Consider the following 22,837-nt stretch of genomic DNA (forward strand, 5'->3'; position numbering starts at 1 on the left):
GCAAAGAGAACTTCCGTCCTCTGGCGAATACCCTTCCCCACAGCCACTACCTAAGTAGCATTTATAATCCAGCTTGGACACGGAGCCCTAGCTGAGCTAACCATAACGCTGCTAAACTGTTCTGCACGCAAAGGCTGTTGAAGGTTCTTGAACTCTAGTACAAAGATACCAGTAAATACATGACGTAGAAATTCAGACTTGGTTACTTTATTATTTTTCATTCTCATCTAGCAACTAGGTCTTTCTTACTAGGCATTGTGCAAACTCAACTGAAGAGAGTCGCTGCCCACACAAATTACTCTCTCGCAGGTGCGGCTGACAGGCCTGACGGATGGGATGCCATCCAGAGGGATGCGGACAAGCTCAAGAAGTGGGCTCACATGAACCCCCAGTATCAACAGAGGCTGGGGGTTGAAGGGATTGAGAGCAGCCCTGAAGAGAAGGACTTGAGAGTACTGGTGGATGAAAAGCTCAACATGAGCAGCAATGTGCACTTGCAGCCCAGCAGGCCAGCCGTATCCTGGGTTGCATCACAAGCAGCGTGGCCAGCAGGTCGAGGGAGGTGATTCTGCTCCTCTGCTCCGCTCTTGTGAGACCCCACCTGCAGTGCTGCGTCCAGCTCTGGGGGCCCCAGCACAGGAGAGACATGGACCTGTTGGAGCGAGTCCAGAGGAGGGCCACAAAGATGATCAGAGGGCTGGAGCACCTCTCCTATGAAGACAGGCTGAGAGAGTTGGGGCTGTTCAGCCTGGAGAAGAGAAGGCTCCAGGGAGACCTTATTGCAGCTTTTCAATACTTAAAGGGAACTTAAAAGAAAGAAGGGGACAGACTTTTTAGTAGGGTCTGTTGTAACAGGACAAGGGGTAATGGTTTTAAACGAAAAGAGAGGAGATTCAGACTAGATATAAGGAAGAAATTTTTTATGCTGAGGGTGGTGAAACACTGGCACAGGTTGCCCAGAGAGGTGGTAGATGCCCCATCACTGGAAGTGTTCAAGGTCAGGTTGGACGGGGCTCTGAGCAACCTGATCTAGTTGAAGGTGTCCCTGCTCACTGCAGGGGGGTTGGACTAGATGACCTTTAAAGGTCCCTTCCAACCCAAACTATTCTATGATTCTATTTACTAATCTTGTTCCCCAGAGGGGAACTAAGGCACTGAAGAGATTAAAGACCTGCCTCAAGCCACCAGGAAGTCTGGTGGCCATAAAAGAAATTAGGGGCAAAGTCAGTGTTCATAATAATTGTTTTTACAAAACTAACAGGTAGCTTTGAAAATATACACCATCCAGTACCTGCTGACCTACAGTTGTCTTTATTAGGCAAACAGTGCCTCTTCCCAAATTCAAGGTAACTTACTTCCTCCTCCCAATAGTGAAAAATTAAAGCCAGCTTGAATTATGGTACTTCTCCCAGTGCTGTAATATTTACAGCAGAGAAGTAACAAATGCCTGCTCTGTGTTTGAGCAGGATGAGTACACTCACCCAACTACCACATGGGGGTACTTCATCCTAAACCAGGCTGCAAGCATTCCACCATAAGATCCTCCTATAGCTATGACAGGACTGTAGCGGGCTCCTGCAATGGTCATCTTTAAGTACTCAATCAGTACAGCGAAGTCTGCCAGAGCTTGTTCTGATGTTAGGTAATTCAGATGCTTGGAATCCTGAGACAAAGAAAGCAGGTTATATACAGCACGGGAGCGATTTCCAGCAGCAGTCTTTCTATTCCCCACAGCAGCTGTCACATTCTAAATCTGTGCCTGATAACAAATGAAATATTCTTTGCAGGTGTCCCTTGAAATGCTAGAAAATCTCAGATTATTATTTTTTTTTTAATCCTAGAATTGATAGTTACAAAAATGGGATAGTTGTGTGCTTCTAGCACATCTAAACCGTACTCAGGCTAACAAATCATTGCACTGGCAAGAATTACAATAGGCAGAATTATGTTTGTATGTTCTATTTAAGGAAGACAAAAGACAACACTTACGCTGAAAGACTCGTTCCCAAAGGGCAAAGATTCTCCATAGTATCTATGTTCAGCAAATACTAACATGGCATTAAGTTCTTCAGCCACATCCCACATAAAACCCTGGTTGGAGAAAAACAGACATTTATATAAGTTGAATCAATTATTTTCAAAGTCTCTGCTTTCACTTTAGTGTATTCCAACTCTTTGATTAGAAAGATATCACTATCAAAATGCAACTATAAAGACAGAGTGCAATTTGGTTTTAAAGTATCACTGAAGTAAAAAACCACACAAAAGATATTCAACCCATATAGAGGGATACATACAAAGAAAATATGTATCTTTTAATGTGGCAAAATATTAAGCAGTATTGTTTTGGGAGTACACACAGGCAATCCTGCCAGAACTCCTATGGCATGAGCTTAATCCATAGGAAATAAAACAACACTACAGGAGAAAAGCATGCATTTGAGTTAGGTCTACACTACAGAAAACACAAAACTTGTTTGGCAATAAGCAATAATCTCGAGCATTGCAATACACTTATTTTCAACTAATAACTAACTACTTGTTATTACTTGTTGACAGCAGCTTGTTACCACCAGTTACAGAAACAAGCAGACAGAGATCAGCTGCTGACAGAACAAAGTGTGTAAGCAATCCTTGGTTGCTTGGAGCCCTGCACATGCCACCTCCTGTTGTGTTACTGGACTTTGTATTGAAGTCGCTGAAAAATGCCCACACACACCATTCTGCATTTGTATCAGTCAGGGAAGTAAAGACTTCCACAGGTCTTGTCAGAGAACATGAATCATCTGTCTTTGATTTCCAGTCCCTTTCATTTCACTTCAGATTTTTCTTATGGAAAAAAAGCCAACAACAACAACAAAAAAACCATAAACCATCAAAACCTCCCATTTTACTTGGGGAATCTAAAGTACTGCAATAGGTGTAATTTGGTCCAAAATTTTGCATCCTTAGCTTGAGGCACCTTATAGTGTTTCCTCTAGAAATTTTCTTCACCACTCCAGGAAGCTAATACAAGTGCATCCCTTTGATTTCTATGGGCTTCGTACAAGACTCTGAACCCCCTAAAACTTTTTCTGTGCTTTTGTTCAGCTTCCTCTTCCTCCTATAACAATCATAGCCATTAAAAACTTATCTTTAAACGATATTCTGACACTATCTCCTTGTTCTTCCTTATTTTTCACTACACCACTACTGGAGAGAAGGACTGAAATTCAAGAATCAAGAATCTGTTTTCTACGTACCGTGTTGTTGCAGAACCACGTGATGTCTCCTTCATTGCCTGTATAAAATAGTATTGGTCCATTGTCTTTCTTCCAGTGCTGATCTGCTACTAGATACCGCTGCTGGAACGTAAGATTTTCATCAAATCCAAAGTGATCAATCTGCAAGAATAAGGAACAACAACATGTTCAGAAAGCTAAAATTCATCACGGAGTCCACTGCAAGTGCAGATAGTCACTTTGCAGTTGAAAAATAAAGAAAAGCAATAAAGTTTTATGAAGATAAAAAAAATAATGACTTTGTATTAATTTATGTTTTAGATTCCTAATATATCAAAATTCTTCTGCTTTATGAAGGAAACCAGCCAAAATTACAGATGTATACACTGAAAGAGAACTGTTATTTTCAGCTATAAAAAAAAAAATCCATGCCCTTTTTATAGTATCATACTTCCAACCCAAACCATTCTATGATTCTATGATACTTAACATGAGATGTTCTAAATATATTTATGAAATCACACAAATCTGCTGAGGTGTCACAAAGCATCTGATGTGATAAAACTGTATCAAGAAGTAAAAAGAGTCACTGTCCTGCAATGTTTGGGTCTTAGGAAAATTCCTTACTAGCTTTATAATTTATTTTTTTTTAAAAAAAACACCACACAAAAAACCCCACCAACAAAACACCCCACACTAACAAGAAACCCCACCTCTTCCTCCTCTCCCCCTTTTCACATAAGACTGAAATTTAAACATATTCTTGTCAGAAAGTGGTTTGTTGTTTTTGTTTTTTTTTTTAATTCTTAGAAAACATTAATTCTCTGTAGTTCTTGTGCTATTAACAGATTTTTCAGATAGTTTTATGGAGTGCTTCTTCCTTCTTACCTCCTTGCAATTTTCACTAATTCACACACCCTCCCCAATTCTTTCCACTGCCCTAGAAATGCTTCAAGCCTGTACACACCGCTTAACCCCACCCCCACAACGTTAGCTTTATTCTCTCATTAGAAATTTAATTCCAGTTCCTAAGGTCAGTTTTTCAGCTTTTATTCACACTGCTTTGTATGCCCTATTCCCCTTGACCCTTCCCCAAGTATTTATCCGTACTGGAAAGTTTATCAGTTGCTTTTACAAAGTAACTCCCTGCATGGGCAGAATCTTATTCTGGAATACCCACACGGATAAAGCAAAAAAAAAAACCAAACACGAAAACAAAACACAAAACTACTCTAGAAGAACTATGCTGCTTAATTACCATGCATTCACAAACTATCACTGCTTTTATTCATCAGTTGCAGCTGGCCTGGAGGTTCCCAATTTTGACTTCTGTCAGCACAACGCATCATCTTTTCCTCCCAAGTTGCTCCTTGCTGGTGGTAACAGCCTGACACCTGCTGGCTTGGACACCTCTGCTCACCCACCTGCCTTTGCACCACCAACTCTGCAAATCCCTCCCATGCTCCAGCAACCAACCCTTCACATTCCCTGTTTTGAGAACACCTGCAAGTTCATGTTAAAAAGCAACAAATCACACACAAATTTTAGCTATTGTAGCGAGTTCAGAGAAGGGCCATGAAGATGATGAGAGGGCTGGAGCACCTCTCCTATGAAGACAGGCTGAGAGAGTTGGGGCTGTTCAGCCTGGAGGAGAGAAGGCTCCGGGGAGACCTTCTAGCAGCCTTCCAGTACCTGAAGGGGCTACAGGAAAGCTGGAGAGGGGCTTTTTACAAGGGCAAGTAGTGACGGGATGAGGGGGAATGATTTTAAACTGAAAGAGGGGAGATTCAGATTAGATATTAGGAAGTTCTTTACTGTGAGGGTAGTGAGACACTGGGACATGTTGCCCAGAGAAGCTGTGGATGGCCCCTCCCTGGCAGTGTTCAAGGCCAGGTTGGATGGGGCTTTGAGCAACCTGGTCTAATGGAAGGTGTCCCTGCCCATGGCAGGGGGGCTGGAACTAGATGATCTTTAAGGTCCCTTCCAACCCAAACCATTCTATGATTCGATTCTATGATAAATATCCAAGCGCTCGCTGCTAAGGCAGGTTCCTCCAGGCAGCTCAGGAAAGCCTAACTCTTGACCTGCGCGATCCAGCTACTCCACACCACGTACTTATATTTGCTTTGAGTCAAAGAGAGCGCAGGAACTTATTTAACATATACAATCTGCTATAAAGTGTCTTCTCCAAACTCTCTCAAAGCTTACTCACTCCTGGCCTGAAGCCAGAGTACAGTTGTGTGGCAGCTCACTGCTAGCAGAACAGCAGGAACACTTGGAGGTCTGTGCATGGTCTTCACAGACATAAGAGACAAGGTCTTCGCCCTGAATAAGCTAACTGCAGTGACTGCTTCCAGACCCAAATAAAGCAACTTATATATGTTCTACAGTTTTGCTCAGTGGGACCATTTACTATTTACTCATAAGTATATGGTGATGTTATCATGCACATACTTAAGGGCTGTTTCACTGAATTCAAGTGCTGATGACGTACGCTGGGCTTATTTTACACTGACAGCTCACCTGCTCCTTTTTCATTTGCACAGTTATTATTAATTTTAGTTTCACTTTCTACATCAAGCATAATCAAGTGATTAGATGTAGAAAGGCAGAACAAGGTCAGCAACTGAAAAAGTCTTTGGTCATAAGACCTTGGGACAATTAAAGAGAGGGATTAGATAAAGCACATCTAATAACAACCACAGTATTGTTTAACAAACTCCAACACTATTAGAAAGTACAACTAATACATCTTTTGTTCCCTGTCTGTTTGTAAACGGGAGGAGTATCTTCTTCTACCTTTCTGCTAGGCTGCTAGCCAGAGATAGGAAAAAACAGGCTCATGTGTCCTGTCTATTTTTTATAGAATCATCTAAAATTAAACACTTAGCTTTAAAACTTGATTCTGCATCCTTCCTGCCTGAAGCCACAGCACCAACTACAAGACTACAGCACAAAAACCATTCAGCTTTCCTGAACTACAAAGATATGTACCAAAATATACCAAAGGGGTTTTTTTTCTTCACTGAAAGGGTTGTCAAGCATTGGAACAGGCTGCCCAGGGAAGTGGTGGAGTCACCATCCCTGGAGGTATTTAAAAGACGTGTAGATGTGGTGCTCAGGGACATGGTTTAGTGGTGGACTTGGCAGTGTTAGGTTAACAGTTGGACTTGATGATCTTAAAGGTCCTTTCCAACCAAACTGATTCTATGAAAATCTTCTCAGTGCAGGCAGCTTAATATGCAACAGATCAAAAACATACAATGGAGGGAAAAGAAAAGATAAAAAAAATCAAATAGTTTAATGTATAACCATCCTTTTGGCACCATGCTGAGATTATTCAATGGAGTACTGTGCAGAACAGATTTTAAAGCCCATCTTACTGTTCTCATTCCACAGGAACTGGAAAATTAGGATGGTAATATTCAAATATGAATATATTTTCCCAAATTATGGCCAATTTTCTTTAGAGATATGATTTACTATAGTTTGTGATGTGATGTCAGTCTACTCCCACAAAACAACCCCCAAATCCCAATGCTCTAGTGAGTCTGACTCTCAATACCACGAGGGAGAAAAGTACAGGAATTTAAGTATTCTTACACCGGTTTTAGTAACTACATTGATCAAAGTGTCATGATTCTCCATCTTGACTCTGAGCCACACTGTAGCCTCACTCACTGCCAGTCACGTTCTTCTTTCCCATTCCTCCTTCAATCTGTAAAATTCTGATAGCCTCACAGCAGCTAAACTGCCTCTGTTCATCGTACTCGTAACACATCAAACCATGGGCACATGTAAGACTCCAGGCAAGATAACTCCAGAAAAAAAAAAAATCATAAGTACCTATTACTCAACTGAAGAGCAGGAACTCCTTCATTGCTGGGTGATGGGGCTTCATACCTTGTAGTAACTTGGCTTTGCAAGGGTAAACATGAAAAAAAAAAAACCCTAATGTTTGTAAAGCAGACAGAAAGAGAAAGAGATGTCACAACTGCTGGTTATTGCCAGGAAATTCAAAGAACTTCTGAATCCAGGACATCAAAATGCAGTTTGGAGGTGTCCCAAGGAGTATCTCCTCACAAGACTAAAAACTGATTGAAAATGTACTCAGTAAGAGGTAAAAAGCACAAGAACCCATATAAAATGGTGAAGTGAGCAGTTGGGATGCGAAGAGAAAGCTGAAGTTCAAGAACAGCAGATGGGGCTGTCGTGTAGCCAAACTGCGCTGCGGGAACACGCAGGGCTGCCCATGGGAGCTGCTGGTTCTCATTCAACAAGGGCTTTCTCCCACCACCCTTTATAGACCAGGCATGCAAACAAGTAAGAAACCCCACAAACTGTGTGAAGTATACTTTACAACTCAAATCACCCAGATATTTTTTTTAAGCTTTTTTTCCTTTAGTCAGATTTCATTAAAAAGTGGAACCAGAAAATTTCTTTTCCACATTTATGCAAAAGGAGTAAGACAAAAGCAACGACTTTTGCAACCAGCCCTAATTAGAACAGACCGCAACAGCAAAAGAAAAAAGCATCTTAATACAGATTTACAATACCTTAACTGTTAATTAAAAGTAACAATGGTAAAGGTATACTAGCATATATGAGCTTTTTCTAATTACAATTGTCATAATTACCATTATTGCCAGGATGTCAGCAGTAAGTACAAGGTCCTGAGCAGCCTAACACAACTTCGAATTTGGCCCCACTTTGAGTAGGAGGTTGGACCGGGCGACATGCAGAGTTCCCTTCCAAAACTAAACTATTCTAGGATTAATCCAAACCAGTTACACAGCCTAAAATTTTAAGCTCCTGTAAACAGGACTACCTAGCAAGTTTGGTTAAAATAAGAACAGTCATCATCGGCGATACAACAGCAATGTTTTACAAATTAAAGTATCATGGACATGCAACACTGATACAGAATCAGTCCTTCTGACACTAATACAACGGAGGATAAAAATAGAAAAAGGAGTACTGAAAGTAATAAGTTATGAATAAGTTTAAGGGAAACTTTTGTCAGCTGAGGTAGGCAGGATGGGAATACTTTGGAGAGCTACTTTGGCTGCCCCCTCCCTGGCAGTGTTCAAGGCCAGGTTGGATGGGGCTTTGAGCAACCTGGTCTAGTGGGAAGGTGTCCCTGCCCGTGGCAGGGGGGTTGGAACTAGATGGTCTTTAAGGTCCCTTCCAACACAAACCATTCTATGATTCTATGAACATTTCAGTTCCACGTACAGAAATCTTCATGAGCTTTCTGTGGTTAAGAAAAAGGAATCACCTTGTATTTTCCTGCACATCTTTGAGTCAAAAGGCTCACAAAGCTCTCGGGGAAGATGCATACATACACACAACAGATTGCTCAAGAGGCAGCCAGCTCCAGATGGAAGAGTGCAGCCCAAAGCACGGCCATGGCTGCCAAGAACTGCGCTCACGGAGTTTGATTAAAAACGGCAGTAAGCAGCATGAGCTGTTGTGCCCAAGGGGCTGACGAGAGCTCTAGACTGAAGGCTCGAGTCAGCAGCTTTGATACTTAGAAACTTTCTGCAGTGAAGAAGCTCAGGACAAGCAGCTTTCTTCAGACTGGTCCACCAAACAAAGAAGGAAGGGCCAAAACCCACCTCCCTGCCTTCCGCTCAAAATACAGAGCGCTTTTCTTTGACTTTACCTTACATGTGCACACATATCATGTGCTTATGTTGAGCTCTCAAAGATGACTTATCGTGGGGGTGGTTTTTTTTTAAACGTGCTTTTTGTTTTGAAGTCCATTTAAAAATAAAATAAGCCACACTGTCACACATCTCCCCTCGGGAGGAAACAAAAACCAGCACAACAGATGTTATTCTACAGATGTTAGTCTGCTTAATATACTCCTGGAAGTATTCAGGAACTATGGCACTGCATGAAGTACAAAGACAAAAGAGGACACGTGGGCTAAAGCCCACTTCCTTCTCAGCAGACCTTAAGGTCATTAGTGACTACAGAGACAGGACAGCAAACCCAAGCCTTTACCAAAAAAAAAAAGACTATAAATCACAGGGTAGCGTCTAACCAAAAGCATTTCGAGTCATTCAAGCTGGTAAATCAGCACCCGATGGTTTTATGCTTTTGAGTTTCTGGCAATATTGCAAGCGTCTGAAAGCCTTTCGGTCATGCTTCAAATTTCGATGCTCTAAGCAATCGCTTTATTTTCCCAAACGTGGATATTCCTCTTGAAATCAAGTCAGGTGTTTTGCCAGTGAGAAGCCAGATGATTTTAAGAGGCACGTTCACCCTCCAAGTGTTCATGGAGTTGTTTTGAGTGCTCATCCTGTCTGAATTATTTCCTGAGGACAGGAAGATAGAGGATAGCCTGAGGATATCCTCCTGTGTGAACAGCAGTGGGGGCACCAGCCTCTTTGGGATTTCACCGACGTGTTGCTCTTCCTGGTTTTACTCCTGACAGGCTGTGGGACTCCAGTCCAGTTAGCCGGCCCTATTAGTTTTGTTTCCTCTTAAAAATCTTTGCTTCCTCCATTTAAGTTGCAAGTTCACAAGGGCAGGGACTGCCTTGCCATCTTTGTACAGCATCATATTTAAGGGGCCCCAAATTTTGTTACAAGTACTACTACACATAATTAAATATTCAAGCTCATAAAAATCATTGGAGCAATAGAGTACCACTAAAAAAAATATACATACACTCACACACTATTTATGTCTTTAAAGCAGGGGAGACACAGAACCAAAAATGAAAGCTTAATAAAAAGGAGTTGGTTTTTTTTAAAAAAAAAGTCTCCCTCCCTGACACTATTCTTGTTGCTTTGTTTCCTCCTATTGCACATTTTTGTGTATCATAGCGTGCCAGGGCTGAGGCTTCACCTCACTGACAGCTGGTAAGATTCTCTCAGTCTGTCCCTGCTAATTTAGTGAAGAAAATAAAAAGACAAGAAAATAAAGGTTAGCTTTGTTTTACCTTTTCCATTTTACCTCCAAGGAATGAGGTGTTTCCTTGCTTTCTAGGCTGATACTTGCGCAAGGGACAGCAAAGACTGAAGGTTAGCACCAGTTTATTGAAATGCATAATCATTTGATGCCCTGTGGAAGAGCAGGGAGATGTAAAAATTGCATCTTCTTGCACCAGGCTACATTAACGCACTAACTTGAAAGTCCTACATGTAAATAATATGAGAAAATTGGAAGAGAGAGACTCTATATCCTTGTAACCTTCCACACTACCCATAATTCAGAGATTCACTAGGTTTAATTTTATTTCATTAATCTGTCACATTTAACAAAACATACAGACATAATATGAATGCTTTTTGCCTATTAATTGATTCCAATTTCTATTCTACTAGCGATGGTCTAGAACAACCATTACCAATTTTTCCGTGGTTGGAATCAGCTCTCAGCCAAACATGCTCCCCAAAACGAATGCAGGCTTCAGATCCTTGCAATGGAGGGATCCCTTCCATGGCAGCTATGTCCTTGTGAACACACTGGCCCCTTTGACTAGAATTACGCTTCATGTATTTTACTGAAGCTTCTTTTACACTGCAGAAACCACATCACCTGCGCTTGGGAGGTTGCAACTGTTGAAGGAAGTCTGCTTTTAGCACCCATTTATCACTTCAGTGATTAAAAAGCACTGACAAGGAAAGCCTCAGACAGGAACTCTGCCCCTGCCTTGAGTCACACAGTTTGGACAAGACACTTAAAAGACCAAAGAACAGTTAAACAGCTACAGGATATGCTGTAGGAAAGCTTCTCAGGTCAGCCCTTGTTAGAAACAAACCGTTCCCGAACAGTGTATGATGAAAGGTTGCTTTCGTGTTGGAAAGCTAAGCAGTTAATGAGAACACAAACAAATTAGTTTCAACTTCCACAAACCATTAGTTCTGTGCTGCAAAAGTGCTGCCTTCAGCTCTGGGGCCCCCAGCAGAAGGACATGGAGCTGTTGGAGCAAGTCCAGAGGAGGGCCACGAAGATGATCAAAGGGCTGGAGCACCTCTCCTATGAAGACAGGCTGAGAGAGTTGGGGCTCTTCAGCCTGGCAAAGAGAAGGCTCCAGGGAGACCTTCTAGCAGCCATCCAGTACCTGAAGGGGCCCTACAGGAAAAGCTAGAGAGGGACTTTTTACAAAGGCATGGAGTGATACGATAAGGGGTAACGGTTTTAAACTGAAAGAGGGTAAATTTAGATGAGATATCAGGAAGAAATTCTTTCCTGTGCGGGTGGTGAGACACTGGGACATGTTGCCCAGAGCAGCTGTGGCTACCCCCTCCCTGGCAGCATTCAAGGCCAGGTTGGATGGGGCTTTGAGCAACCTGGTCTAGTGGAAGGTGTCCCTGTCCGGGGCAGAGGGGTTGGAACTAGATGATCGTTAAGGTCCCTTCCAACCCAAAGCATCCTATGATTCTCCTTACCATGTAAAGATGAAGTCCATAGACACATTTAGGCTTTAACTACTGAAGTGTAAAATCCTCCACCAGTCACAGTGAGGATGCAGTTCCTTGTTACAACTCCTCCAGTTGGAAGGACAGTCTGAGAGGTCCCACAGCCCCCCCCAAAATTTGCCACCCCAGACTAGAGAGTTGCAAAGCTCCAGCACAAGGGAGAGAATGGGTGACCAAGGCAGGAGATGGCAGGAATCGCTTCAATCAGGTTTACTGCTGACACTCCTTAACCACGCTTTCCATTCCCCTGCCACTCTGTTCTTCTCCAAGCAATGGACATGCTTGTGCTGCTGAGAATCAATCATCTACGTAAATTTATAACAAACTGCTATGGTGATAAACACACCAAATGTTCACATCATTGATGCTTCCATTCAAAACATTATCCCAGTGAAATTCTTCCACAGGACAAGGGATTGGGCAAGGAGTAGGGAACAAACAGATCAAAGCTTTATTAACCAGAGCTTTATTACAGCTAAAATAAGCACAAAGAAGATGCACTACACCAGCAAAAACAAAGTTACCCTTGTGAAAGGTCTCTCAGACCCTTAACAGGTGAAGACCTGTAATTTTTTCCATCTGTCTTCCAGATTGAATTACAAATCCATCACATCTGGAGGATTAACTTCAGAGGAGAGGAAAAAATTGTACAGGAACCTTCAATATGTCACAGATTAAGCAGTATAAAAATATTCCAGTTTTGCTGAGTGTTTCCTAAAGTTTTGACTAGGACTAATTGTTTAAACAAAATAACAAAATAAGTTTAATCTTCCCTGATCAAAATGGTTTTCATGGGAAAGATTTTCTCAGTCTTTTGGTAAACAAGGACATGGGGAAGGAAAGCATTTCAGATTCAAGACAATATTTTGATTTGGTCAAATTAAATATTTAACACACCTCTACCCCTCCCCCAAAAAGGACTAGAACTTTGTACTTTGCCAAGTATTTTTAAAAGTTCAACTCAAGTTGCAACTGTGCTACATCACAGATTCAGAGCTACAAGGAGATTTGCTCTGTTCTGTCATTCTCCCAGCCTTAATTCAACCAGTATTATTTGTATTTTATTTTCTACAGCTAATCCCACACAAGGCAGGGGATCCAAGGAAGAAGAGACAGACGTAGTGCAAGGTAACAGGACAACTGTCCTGTCATCCATCCGGATATTCTTCTAATTCGACAAAGCACAGGCAAAATGGCAAAAGCTCAGTGCAGGGATGGCAGTTTATTTGTATTAAAAGGCACCGAATACCTACATAAGGTCCAGTGCTAAGGATTTGACACGTGCCACTGTGGATCATTTATTTAACAGCCACCATTCTGATCAGCATCTAAGGGGGCGGGTGGGGAAGATAATTTCAGAAAACAAAGCATCAAAGCAGCAATTAGTCACACAGCCCTTACACAACTGCAAAAATACCACACAGCAACTGCTTCTCTGGCAAGCTAGCAACACATTTGAACACTGAAGAACAACTATCTGCTTGCAGGGCTCCGAGACATTGGTAGATGGGGTGACAAGGAGACCAGCAGCATTCAGGGAAATAACACCCATGGCTCCCTGCAGGTGAACAGTTTTTCTACAGATTGCTCTACTTTAAAGCAGCAACATCCATATCTCGTCACAACCATTACAAAAGGTCTCCAGTGGCTGAAAAGCTCTAGCAAACATATGTTGAAACGAGGGGTCTTTATACCAGAGCAGATAGCACCCAGAATTCAGCTGGACCACAGATGCTTTTCTCCTCATAGCAAAGCAGCAGTTTTCCCTTCTAAATAGAGGCTCTCAGATTTTTATCCAAAAATATTTTTCTATTTCCATTTCTATTTTTTTTTTCCACTTAAAACCAGGCAGGAACATTTTGTTATGAACTACCCTGTTCAGAACAGACTCTGAACAACTCCACAGAGATTGCTAAAAGCCATTTGTCACCAGCTTGTAGGACAGCAGCTCTTGCTTAGGAGTTGGGGGAACTCTACATTCTGCCCACCCCAGCAGCAGTGACTTACAGGACTGAAAACCACACACGTGTAGGTGGCCAGCCATTTATCACTGCATAGGAAACACTACAGAAAAGCCAGCGCTTCCAGAGCGGCATGTGGTTCTGAGCAGCTTTTGTGGAAAAGTCAACCGGTTTTCAGGGAGTTGGGTAGTAAGGAAAAGCAAGCTGCTGCTTTGAGGCATAAATCAAATGTTTTGTTCATTCTAGTTTTGCTTTCACCCACTTCCTCGACTTCAGTCTGGCCTCAGTCCAAGCCCTGATGAAGTCAAAGGGCCTGATGCCCATCACTTTCTGTTCCTGTTGTCTTGAAAGAAGTTCCTGCATGGAAACTACCATCTAAGCCTAACTCTGACTGGCTTTTTCATGCTAAGTTCCTTGGTGGATGCTTTTAGAAATGGTTGGTTTTTTTTTTTTGCATCACAATGCAAGAAAACTTACTCCCTTTGGAAGCAGAATAAATTAACTAGGAATGACAGGAGATGCACCGCCAAGTGTGTCCGTATCAGCAGTCAGAAGGAGAAGCTAACGCATGGTATCGTAGCTCCCTGCATACTCGCATCCCACACAGGCAGGCCTTTCAATGAACCCTCTCCTCTTCTGGAAGGAGAGACACTTCTCAGATCTTACTCTACAAACACCTTTTCCAGATAATCTTCACCTAATCACACTCACTTTTAAGCCTGACACAAGGGTAAGCTTGTACATAAGCTTTCTATCTTGGCTGCAGGAGTGAATAATGGAAAAAGGCTGTTATGTCAATTTGAAGAGAGAAACAACCACCCAAAAGGAGCAAAGAACAAAACTTCTGCTCACTATATGCATTTAGGGAACAGCAACCACAGCATAACTGCCAGTAGTAATGCCACTGGGCAGTAGCACTACAACAGTGCTGAGTATTAGAAAATATTCCAGGCACACTAGGGCTGACCTAAAGCATAGAAGACAGCAAGTAAAAATTTAAAATAAAAAAAGAAAACTAACTCCCAACACCACAGGCAAGGAGGACAGTATCTATGGACTGTGCTGAAAAGAAATGCAATTCCCATTCTTCTGTCATATTTAATTCTCTGAATTCACATGTCTCGAAAAACAAAGAAATGAACCATTTTGCAAGTATATGGAAGATGACCAAGTACAGTCCAGTTTTCCCCATTAAATTTCTTACAAGTTTCACTGCTTTAGAAATAAAATCTAAATATTCCAGAATGTATGGAATAAAGAAAATTAAGGTATTCCTTCAGTTTTTGAAGATTTAAAATGAAATAATGAAGTGTGACCTCTAGTCTCTCACCGATTTGGCACATGTTACAAACTATCTGCACAGTCTATGACAACTTCTTATGCTGTTGGCTGGTCTTGATCTCCTCAAAGTTAGATGAAGAAACCAATACAGAACATATTAGCATCAAATTCCATTTTTAACTTCATTTCCCTCCCTATCTCCCCACCCAGCTCCACCCCCACCCCCCAAAAAAAAGCAAGAAATTCAGAGCTAAGACTTTGATTCAACTACTAGAAGCTCACGGGCAATTGGTACAGTTCAAAATCACTTCAGTGAAGTTAACAGGATTTTTCTCATGCATGTCTGGCTTGTAAACAGCTTGCTACTTCAGCCATATGCAGGTCTGTTTATTGTTTAGTCCTTTGGACTTTCTTTAATCAAGACAGTCTATCAGAAATCTTTCAGCGGTCTACTACAGCTTTTAATGATTAAAGCTAGTGAGATTAAAATATGCTTATTTTCAGACAGTGTAGTGATCATTGATGCTTTCTGCAGTCTGTAGTATTAACTGCTCACTTGAAGGAAGAGACTGCAAGTTGTGAGGAAATTAAGTGTTTCCTGCTTAATTTGAGAAGCTGATGTCTGCATTGTGACCCACAGATAAGTAGTGCATAAAAATAAAAATTCACTGACAAGCTTTAACAAGTACTTCCCCGCTTTCCTGTCCACTGAGTAAGAGCTATTGTTTTTGCTTATAGATCTGGTTTATAGCTTACAGCTCCTGTTTTAAATCACACTATGAAATCACAGGGTAAGAGCTGCCAAGTACTCCTGTACTATTGATGAGTAAAACATATTTCAAGTAATTCACCTCCGAGACAAACACCAGCATCACTTCTTCTCTAACCACTGACATAATTTTTAATTGGTACCAAGGGACTCTGTAAAAAGCACTTTGTTTTTTCCTTCACCAGAAGTTTAAAGTGCTATTGTATTATGGTGCCAGACACTAAAAACGAACTCATCTTAACCATACCCAACATCTGTTACTATTCCGAGACACCAACCTGAGTCACAATAAGACGCTGAAAAAATTGCTAAGCAGAATTTCAAGTGCTAATCTCAATCTGTCTCAATGTCCTAAAAGCACAGTTTAGGTCCATGGCTGAGAATTACTTCATTAGCAATAAAACAGCTTAAACAGCACTGTTGTATATATGTCTTTAGTGATGCTCATTCACATACAACAGTAAAAATTTCTAAGACTGGAAAATGCTGAATTGGATTAAAGGTATTTTGTTCAGTAATTGTAAACTTCCTTTTTGCGACTACAACAGATGCAACATTCAAGAGCAGAACTGGACCCTTAGATTGGATTAATCCAAACTTACCATCTTATCATCATCTAATTCAAATTTATCATCTTAAGATGCCCCTCCTTGGCAGTGTTTAAGGACAGGTTGGATGAGGTTTTGAGCAATCTGGTCTAGTGGAAGGTGTCCCTGCCCATGGCAGGGGGGTTGGAACTAGATAGTCTTTAAGGTCCCTTCCAACCCAAACCATTATATGATTCTATGAAGATGATAAATTAAGACAGCATTGTCATCAAAAAGGTGATCCAATCTCTTCACCTCACTTTCCTTTACTCTTGCTCATTCATGCAGTAACCTGAGACTGAAGTTAAATTGGTTTTTGCTGTAGTACATTTTCAGTTAGAGCAGGAAAATTCTGTGATTCCTGGCTTCCTCTAAATTGGCCCTTCCTGTGAAACAGTAAGAATCATGTCTGAAAAGATATATCTTCGCTCCTCTGCAGTCCTTCTCAAATTCTCTTTTCTGGCTTGAAATTTGCATTCTAATTTTTGCACTTTGAATCGAGGCTTTCATGTTCTATGCCTCAGAACTTCAAGTCTGTAACACAAAATACGTTATTAAAGACACCTGATATACCCAGAAAAAAATCAGATTGCATTACTTTTGAAATCACAGATTCACAGAATGTTAGGAATTGGAAGGGACCTCGAAAGATCATCTAGTCCAATCCCCCTGCCAGAGCAGGACTGCCTAGACCATATCACACAGGAACGCGTCCAGGCGGGTTTTGAATGTCTCCAGAGAAGGAGACTCCACAACCTCTCTGGGCAGCCTGTTCCAGTGTTCGGTCACCCTCACCGTAAAGAAGTTTTTCCTCATATTTATGTGGAACCTCCTGTGTTCCAGCTTGCACCCATTGCCCCTTGTCCTGTCAAGGGATGTCACTGAGAAGAGCCTGGCTCCATCCTCATGACACTTGCCCTTTACATATTTATAAACATTAATGAGGTCACCCCTCAGTCTCCTCTTCTCCAAGCTAAAGAGACCCAGCTCCCTCAGCCTCTCCTCAGAAGGGAGATGTTCCACTCCCTTAATCATCTTCGTGGCTCTGCGCTGGACTCTCTCTAGCAGTTCCCTGTCCTTCTTGAACTTACAATAATAGTATAAGACTGTCACCCTAATGAAGGATGACTCTAGGAGCTAAACACATACAATCTTACAAGTCTGTTGTAAAAATTACCACCCAAAAATCTTTATTAAGAAATAATACCTGTCATTACTTTGAAGCTTCAGCGTAGCATCCTTTTATGTACACACAATATGAACTGCAGTGTGTTTCAGAGCACAAAGACTTGCATATGAGTTTACTGATCTATGAAATACTGACATAGGTATGAAATCTAGGAAGTTATTGAATGCAATTAGAGCCCATCTTCTGAAAACAGTGACACAATTGACATGTATTAGTTCAAAAGACAATCTGATTGAGGAACCAGGCTCAGTAACTTGCTGAACATAAGTTAATTTGTACTTGTTACATTAGTTCTTAGGCCAATTCATAGCAGTTCACAAAGCAAGTGATGTGCTTACAAAGTGTGATTGGGGTGAAGGGTCCACCAGCACACTAAGTCTCACACAGCCATCAATTATGACACCATGTCCACTCTCTTTTCTGAAAAAGACAGTTTATCACTGAGAATCCTTAAAATATCAGGAAATTTAAGGCATCATCCTCTCAGCAGTACTGGCCTTAAAGCACCACAAGTTCTCAGTCTATGGTTTTTGTAACGCTGGTATGTGCATTGAAGACAGGAATGCAGAGGTACAAGACAAGGCTCCCCCAAGGTTAGAAAAGCTGCCTGACTCCAGACCCTCCCCACCATGCTACAAAGCTATTTCTGCTTGGGCAAAGACAAGTAGGTGGCTCTTGGATACCTCACCAAGTCTTTCCAGTGAGTTTGAATTGTGGTCACTGACACAGCTGCCTACAAAGAAGCCATTCTTAGTGGTGGTCTTCCTGCAGCTCTATACATCCTACACATCATTCTCTCTGTAAAGTTCAGTTTTGGATGGATTCATTTAACACAAATCACATGCAATCTTTTAGCAAGAAAGCTACCAAAGCAGAAGCCAGAATACTCTTGCCCACAAAAGTCATGCTAGTACATCAGAAGAGCTGAAAAGGAGACCAACTTCCCCAAAATAGATACCATTTGTTGATGTAAAGATGTGGGTGACGGTCAGCATGAGGTACTTTATACTGGGGTAATTTCACTTCTGCATTGGAGGAGTTAGAGGGCTGAAAGGCATCAGCTACTTATGAAGGGGCAAAAAAAAAAAATCACATCCCCCAAGCCAAAATAACAAAAGTTGTTGAGGATGTGCACAGTCCAGTATTGAACCTAAGATCCTAGTCACACTGACACAGGCATTGCTTGACTTATTTCTCATTATTCTAGACTTTAGCCCATTGTCAGGGTTGTCTGACACTTAAAATGGTAAGCAGGAGGAAGTTCAACGTAAATGAGTGTTGAGCTGAACTCTGACCCTATTACTTCTCCATTTTTATGAAAGCAGACTTAAATATCCCTGCTTCTCAGTAAAGGCTGACACTAAACCCCCAAGCAATGCTACAGGTCTATAGGCCTTCATGCCAACAGGCTCCATTTAGAGACTGTAATTACACATGAAAATTCTCAGCTTCTGAAATTCACTTTTCCAACGTGCCACATTAATGAATTGTTTACAGTGCTCAAGAAGTATTTTTAAGCGACAGAATTCATGCAAGAAATCTATTTAGACTCTTCAAAGTTGTCTTTTGTGGAAGTATTAAATATTTAAAGACTCTATGCAAACAGATTTTTAAATATAAATAGGTGTAAGAAATGTTTCCTTTGTGACAGTATAATATTTTGCCATATTATGAAGTAATTTTTGTATTCTACAGTTTTATATAAATAATTTCAACTTATGATGAAAACAATCAAAGTGAAAAACAAGAATCAAACAGGAACTTTAGGGAAGAAGAAATACTCAGCAGCACGGAACAGGCAGATGATTCATGCCATAAGTAACTATAATGTAAATAATTAAACTTCAACCATCCTGAGAGGTGGCAAAGTATCACCGCCCCTATTTAACAGGTTAATCATGGCATTTATGTTCCACTGCAGTATCATAACGTAAGTACAGATTCCCAGACAGCAGTACTCAGTGCCTGTTTTGTAAGGGCAGAAGGGTTTGCCTCGCAGTCTGCGTGCCGTGCTGCTGATAAGAGCAGGCGTATGCCCTCCGTGCCATCAGACCTCCTACGCTAACCCTGTGTCTTTCAAGTGCCAGGCAGCAGCGTTCAAATCTTTGATGAACACAAAAAATACACGAATATACACACATCTTTCACCATGTTCAGCACTACTAGTGTAAGTCTTTGGACAAGGAAAGCAAGGATCTCAAGGCCTGTGAATAGGACCCCTCTTCCCAGCAGCAGCCTCTCACAGCCAATGGGATTTTGCTTGAAGTAGGGAAAGAGAATGTGGGAGAGACTGAAGGGAGCAAGATGTGGCATCATCCTTACAACAGGATGTCACGGGGACTCTTCCCTCCCTTCTCTCAACATCTATCTACCTCCCAAAATCCACAGATCTCAGGTACACGGCAGCTCTGCTGTTTTGCTGGCAACTGGAGGGCACGCTGCTGTCTCTGCCGATAGCCGAGGAGAATAACCAGGTGATACCACAACCCAGAGAGGGGATGAGGACAGAGGTGTAACAGCAAGGTGACAAAGGGTGGTTCAGACCACGGCACAGAATTAGTATCACTGATACTACGCCAGCAATGTGCAACAACCGAAGTGCCAGAACAATTAGGTGTCACGCTTAGAGTTACAACACTACCACAGGATTGATATCCTGGCCAACACGGACCACACACTGCAGAAGGTATCTGTAGTACGTCATCAAAATGTGCTTCAGGGCTGTTAGAGGAGTTAATGGAGGAACTCAAACCAAATCACTACCCAAGTGACTGAAAAGCATTAGACAGAGATGCTTTTAAGACACAGGATTTACGCAGGGACACCGCTGGAAGAGGAGTGCTTCTAAACCAGTAACACAGTCTGCTGAAGAATATTATCTCAACATAGGGATTTGTCACTAAAATTGCTCCAAACCCACCTCTCACACCCATAATGACACGGACCTTGACTCTGAAATTATTCCATAGCTATTCAGGATAATCTTACAAGGGTTACCCGTTTTCTTCACGTCTGCGCTCTATAAAAGCATAATCTTCCTATTTTGCTCATTCCATCCTAAGTTTACCTTCTACAAAGTTGAAACAGGACATGTTCAATCCACATATCATCCAAAATGCTTGTGTATTAAACACCTTCTCCTTCCCACCACTCTCTGTGTAGACTAGGGCATGAAATTCAGATGCAGGCTACAAGCCTGACTCTAATCAAACCATGAAAATACTAGAAAAGTGTCCTCTCCCCTTACTATGCCTCCCAGTAAGTGGAACCATTACCTCCCCTGCAAAAATCAGGTACAGCACAGGTGAAGATGCAGACGCTCCCTGACACATACAAAGGAAGTGCTGACTGTTTTTGTGAAAACCTATAAACAAGCAGGGTTTAAGTTTTCTGCCAGGGGACCACACCAGCACTTGTAGCCAACATTGTGGAGCCCTCTGTTCTATCCACGTGCCATGGATTTTGCCAAATTGCGAGTGGAATTGTTGGAGCAGACAGGAAAATAAAGTTCAGGTTAGCAAGAGAAATCTATTCCATATTTAAAATAAACAACCCCCACAACTGCTATTTGCAGTCAGAGTACAACTGAGGTCCCCAGCCCCTCTCTGCCAACATGCTGTGCAGTATGTTTTGGAATACAGACTTTGGTGCTAGGATATGGTGTATAGATACAACAGAGCAGACTACTTGTCACTTTAAATAGCTGCAGCTTAACTGGAATATTCAAGACTTCGAACATTTTACCAAAGAGATCATAGAATGGTTTCAGTTGGAAGGGACCTTGAAGATCATCTAGTTCCAACCCCCCTGCCCCGGACAGGGACACCTTCCAATAGACCAGGTTGATCAAAGCCCCATCCAACCTGGCCTTGAACACTGCCAGGGAGGGGGCAGCCACAGCTTCTCTGGGCAACCTGGGCCAGTGGCTCACCACCCTCACAGCCAAGAATTTCTTCCTAGTATCTAATCTAAATCTCCCCTCTTTCAGTTTAAAACCATTACCCCTTGTCCTATCACTACACGCCCTCGTAAAAAGTCCCTCTCCAGCTTTCCTGTAGCCCCTTCAGGTATTGGAAAGCTGCTAGAAGATCTCCCCGGAGCCTGCTTTTCTCCAGGCTGAACAGCCCCAACTCTCTCAGCCTGTCTTCATAGGAGAGGTGCTCCAGCCCTCTGATCATCTTTATGGCCTCCTCTGGACTCTCTCCAACAGCTCCATGTCCTTCTTATGTTGGGGGCCCCAGAGCTGGACGCAGCACTGCAGGTGGGGTCTCATGAGAGCAGAGTAGGGGGCAGAATCACCTCCTTCGACCTGCTGGCCACGCTGTTTGTGATGCAGCCCAGGATACGGTTGGCCTTCTGGGCTGCAAGCGCACATTGCCGGCTCATGTTGAGCTTCTCATCAACCATCACCCCCGAGTCCTTCTCCTCAGGGCTGCTCTCAATCCATTCTCCCCCCAGCCAAGATCGAACATTACAACACCCAGACACCCGCGGAATCACACCGCTGGCCACCTGCGGCCACACGACGCTTGTGACATAAGAAAACGCCCCCGAATCCCCACGGAAAATCCCTGCCCGTGTCTGACTCGCACCACCGGCTCCTCCGAGCAGCTGCGCTCGGCGGGGCTGAGGGCAAACTCCGAAGTGCTACAACCGGCACCGGCAGCACAGCCCCGCCCGGGCGGGTGTCCCCTCACCCCGCCCGGCAGCGGCTCCGCCCGGCCAACACCAGCCCCTTTATGGAGCGGAGGTGCCGGGGCGCGCAGCGAGGGGAGGCCGGGCCGCTCCCCACGGGCTCCTACCTGCTGCGTGAGGTAGCGTGTGAGGTAGGGGGCGGCGGGCGGCGCGGAGCCCCGGGGGCGGGGGACGGGTAGGGCACCGGGCGCGCCGAGGAGCAGGAGGGACAGGAGGAGCCGCAGCATGGCCAGGAGGAGCAGAGGCCGCCCCGCCGCCCCGCCGCTTTATAGCGGCCCCGCGGGCGGGCGGCCCCGGGGGAGCGGCGGGACCCGGCGGGGCGGGCGGTGCCGCGCGTGCGCGCTGAAAGGGCTGCGCTTTGTGACCCGCCCCCAAGGACGGGGTTATCGCACGTGGAGGGGGCGGGCACTAAGCAGCTGGGCTTTCCGATTGGCTGCGGGGTGTAGGATACCTCGCGCGCCCTTTCGCGGTTGGCTGCGGCGGCTTGGATTTGGGTTTCGGTCGCGCGGCGTCCTGTATGGAGACGGCGATTGGTTGCTTGGGGCACGTGCTCCGCCCGTCTCGGCGCTAGGGGCCGTGTAAGAACGAGGCTGACAACCTCGCTTTGTTATTGGGCAAGCGGGGCTGCCCTGCCTTCGGGATGCACCGCGATTGGGTGAGCACAGCCTGATCCCGCCCCCAGCCCTGGCCCCCAGCAGC

The 22,837-nt window shown here is 43.3% G+C and overlaps 1 protein-coding gene across 3 annotated transcripts in view; it reads right to left on the reverse strand.

The window, feature by feature from the left end:
• PRCP (prolylcarboxypeptidase) overlaps positions 1-22,446 on the reverse strand; it is a 34,820-nt gene extending 12,374 nt beyond the window's left edge. The window contains exons 1-4 of one of the 3 annotated variants that reach the window (XM_068424305.1): positions 22,246-22,446; positions 3,243-3,383; positions 1,990-2,091; positions 1,482-1,663 (exon numbers count right to left, since the gene is read on the reverse strand). In XM_068424305.1, coding sequence (XP_068280406.1) covers positions 1,482-1,663; positions 1,990-2,091; positions 3,243-3,383; positions 22,246-22,365 — 545 coding nt within the window. In that variant the 5' untranslated portion in view covers positions 22,366-22,446. Of the gene's footprint in view, positions 1-1,481; positions 1,664-1,989; positions 2,092-3,242; positions 3,384-10,173; positions 10,197-21,742; positions 21,784-22,245 lie in introns of those variants that run through there. The other 2 variants (XM_068424318.1, XM_068424314.1) reach the window with 2 other exon arrangements.
• Between the last annotated feature and the right edge of the window lie 391 nt (positions 22,447-22,837).

The sequence above is a fragment of the Nyctibius grandis genome, chromosome 2 (genome assembly GCF_013368605.1).
Source record: "Nyctibius grandis isolate bNycGra1 chromosome 2, bNycGra1.pri, whole genome shotgun sequence".
In the NCBI taxonomy this organism is placed as follows: Eukaryota; Metazoa; Chordata; class Aves; order Nyctibiiformes; family Nyctibiidae; genus Nyctibius; species Nyctibius grandis.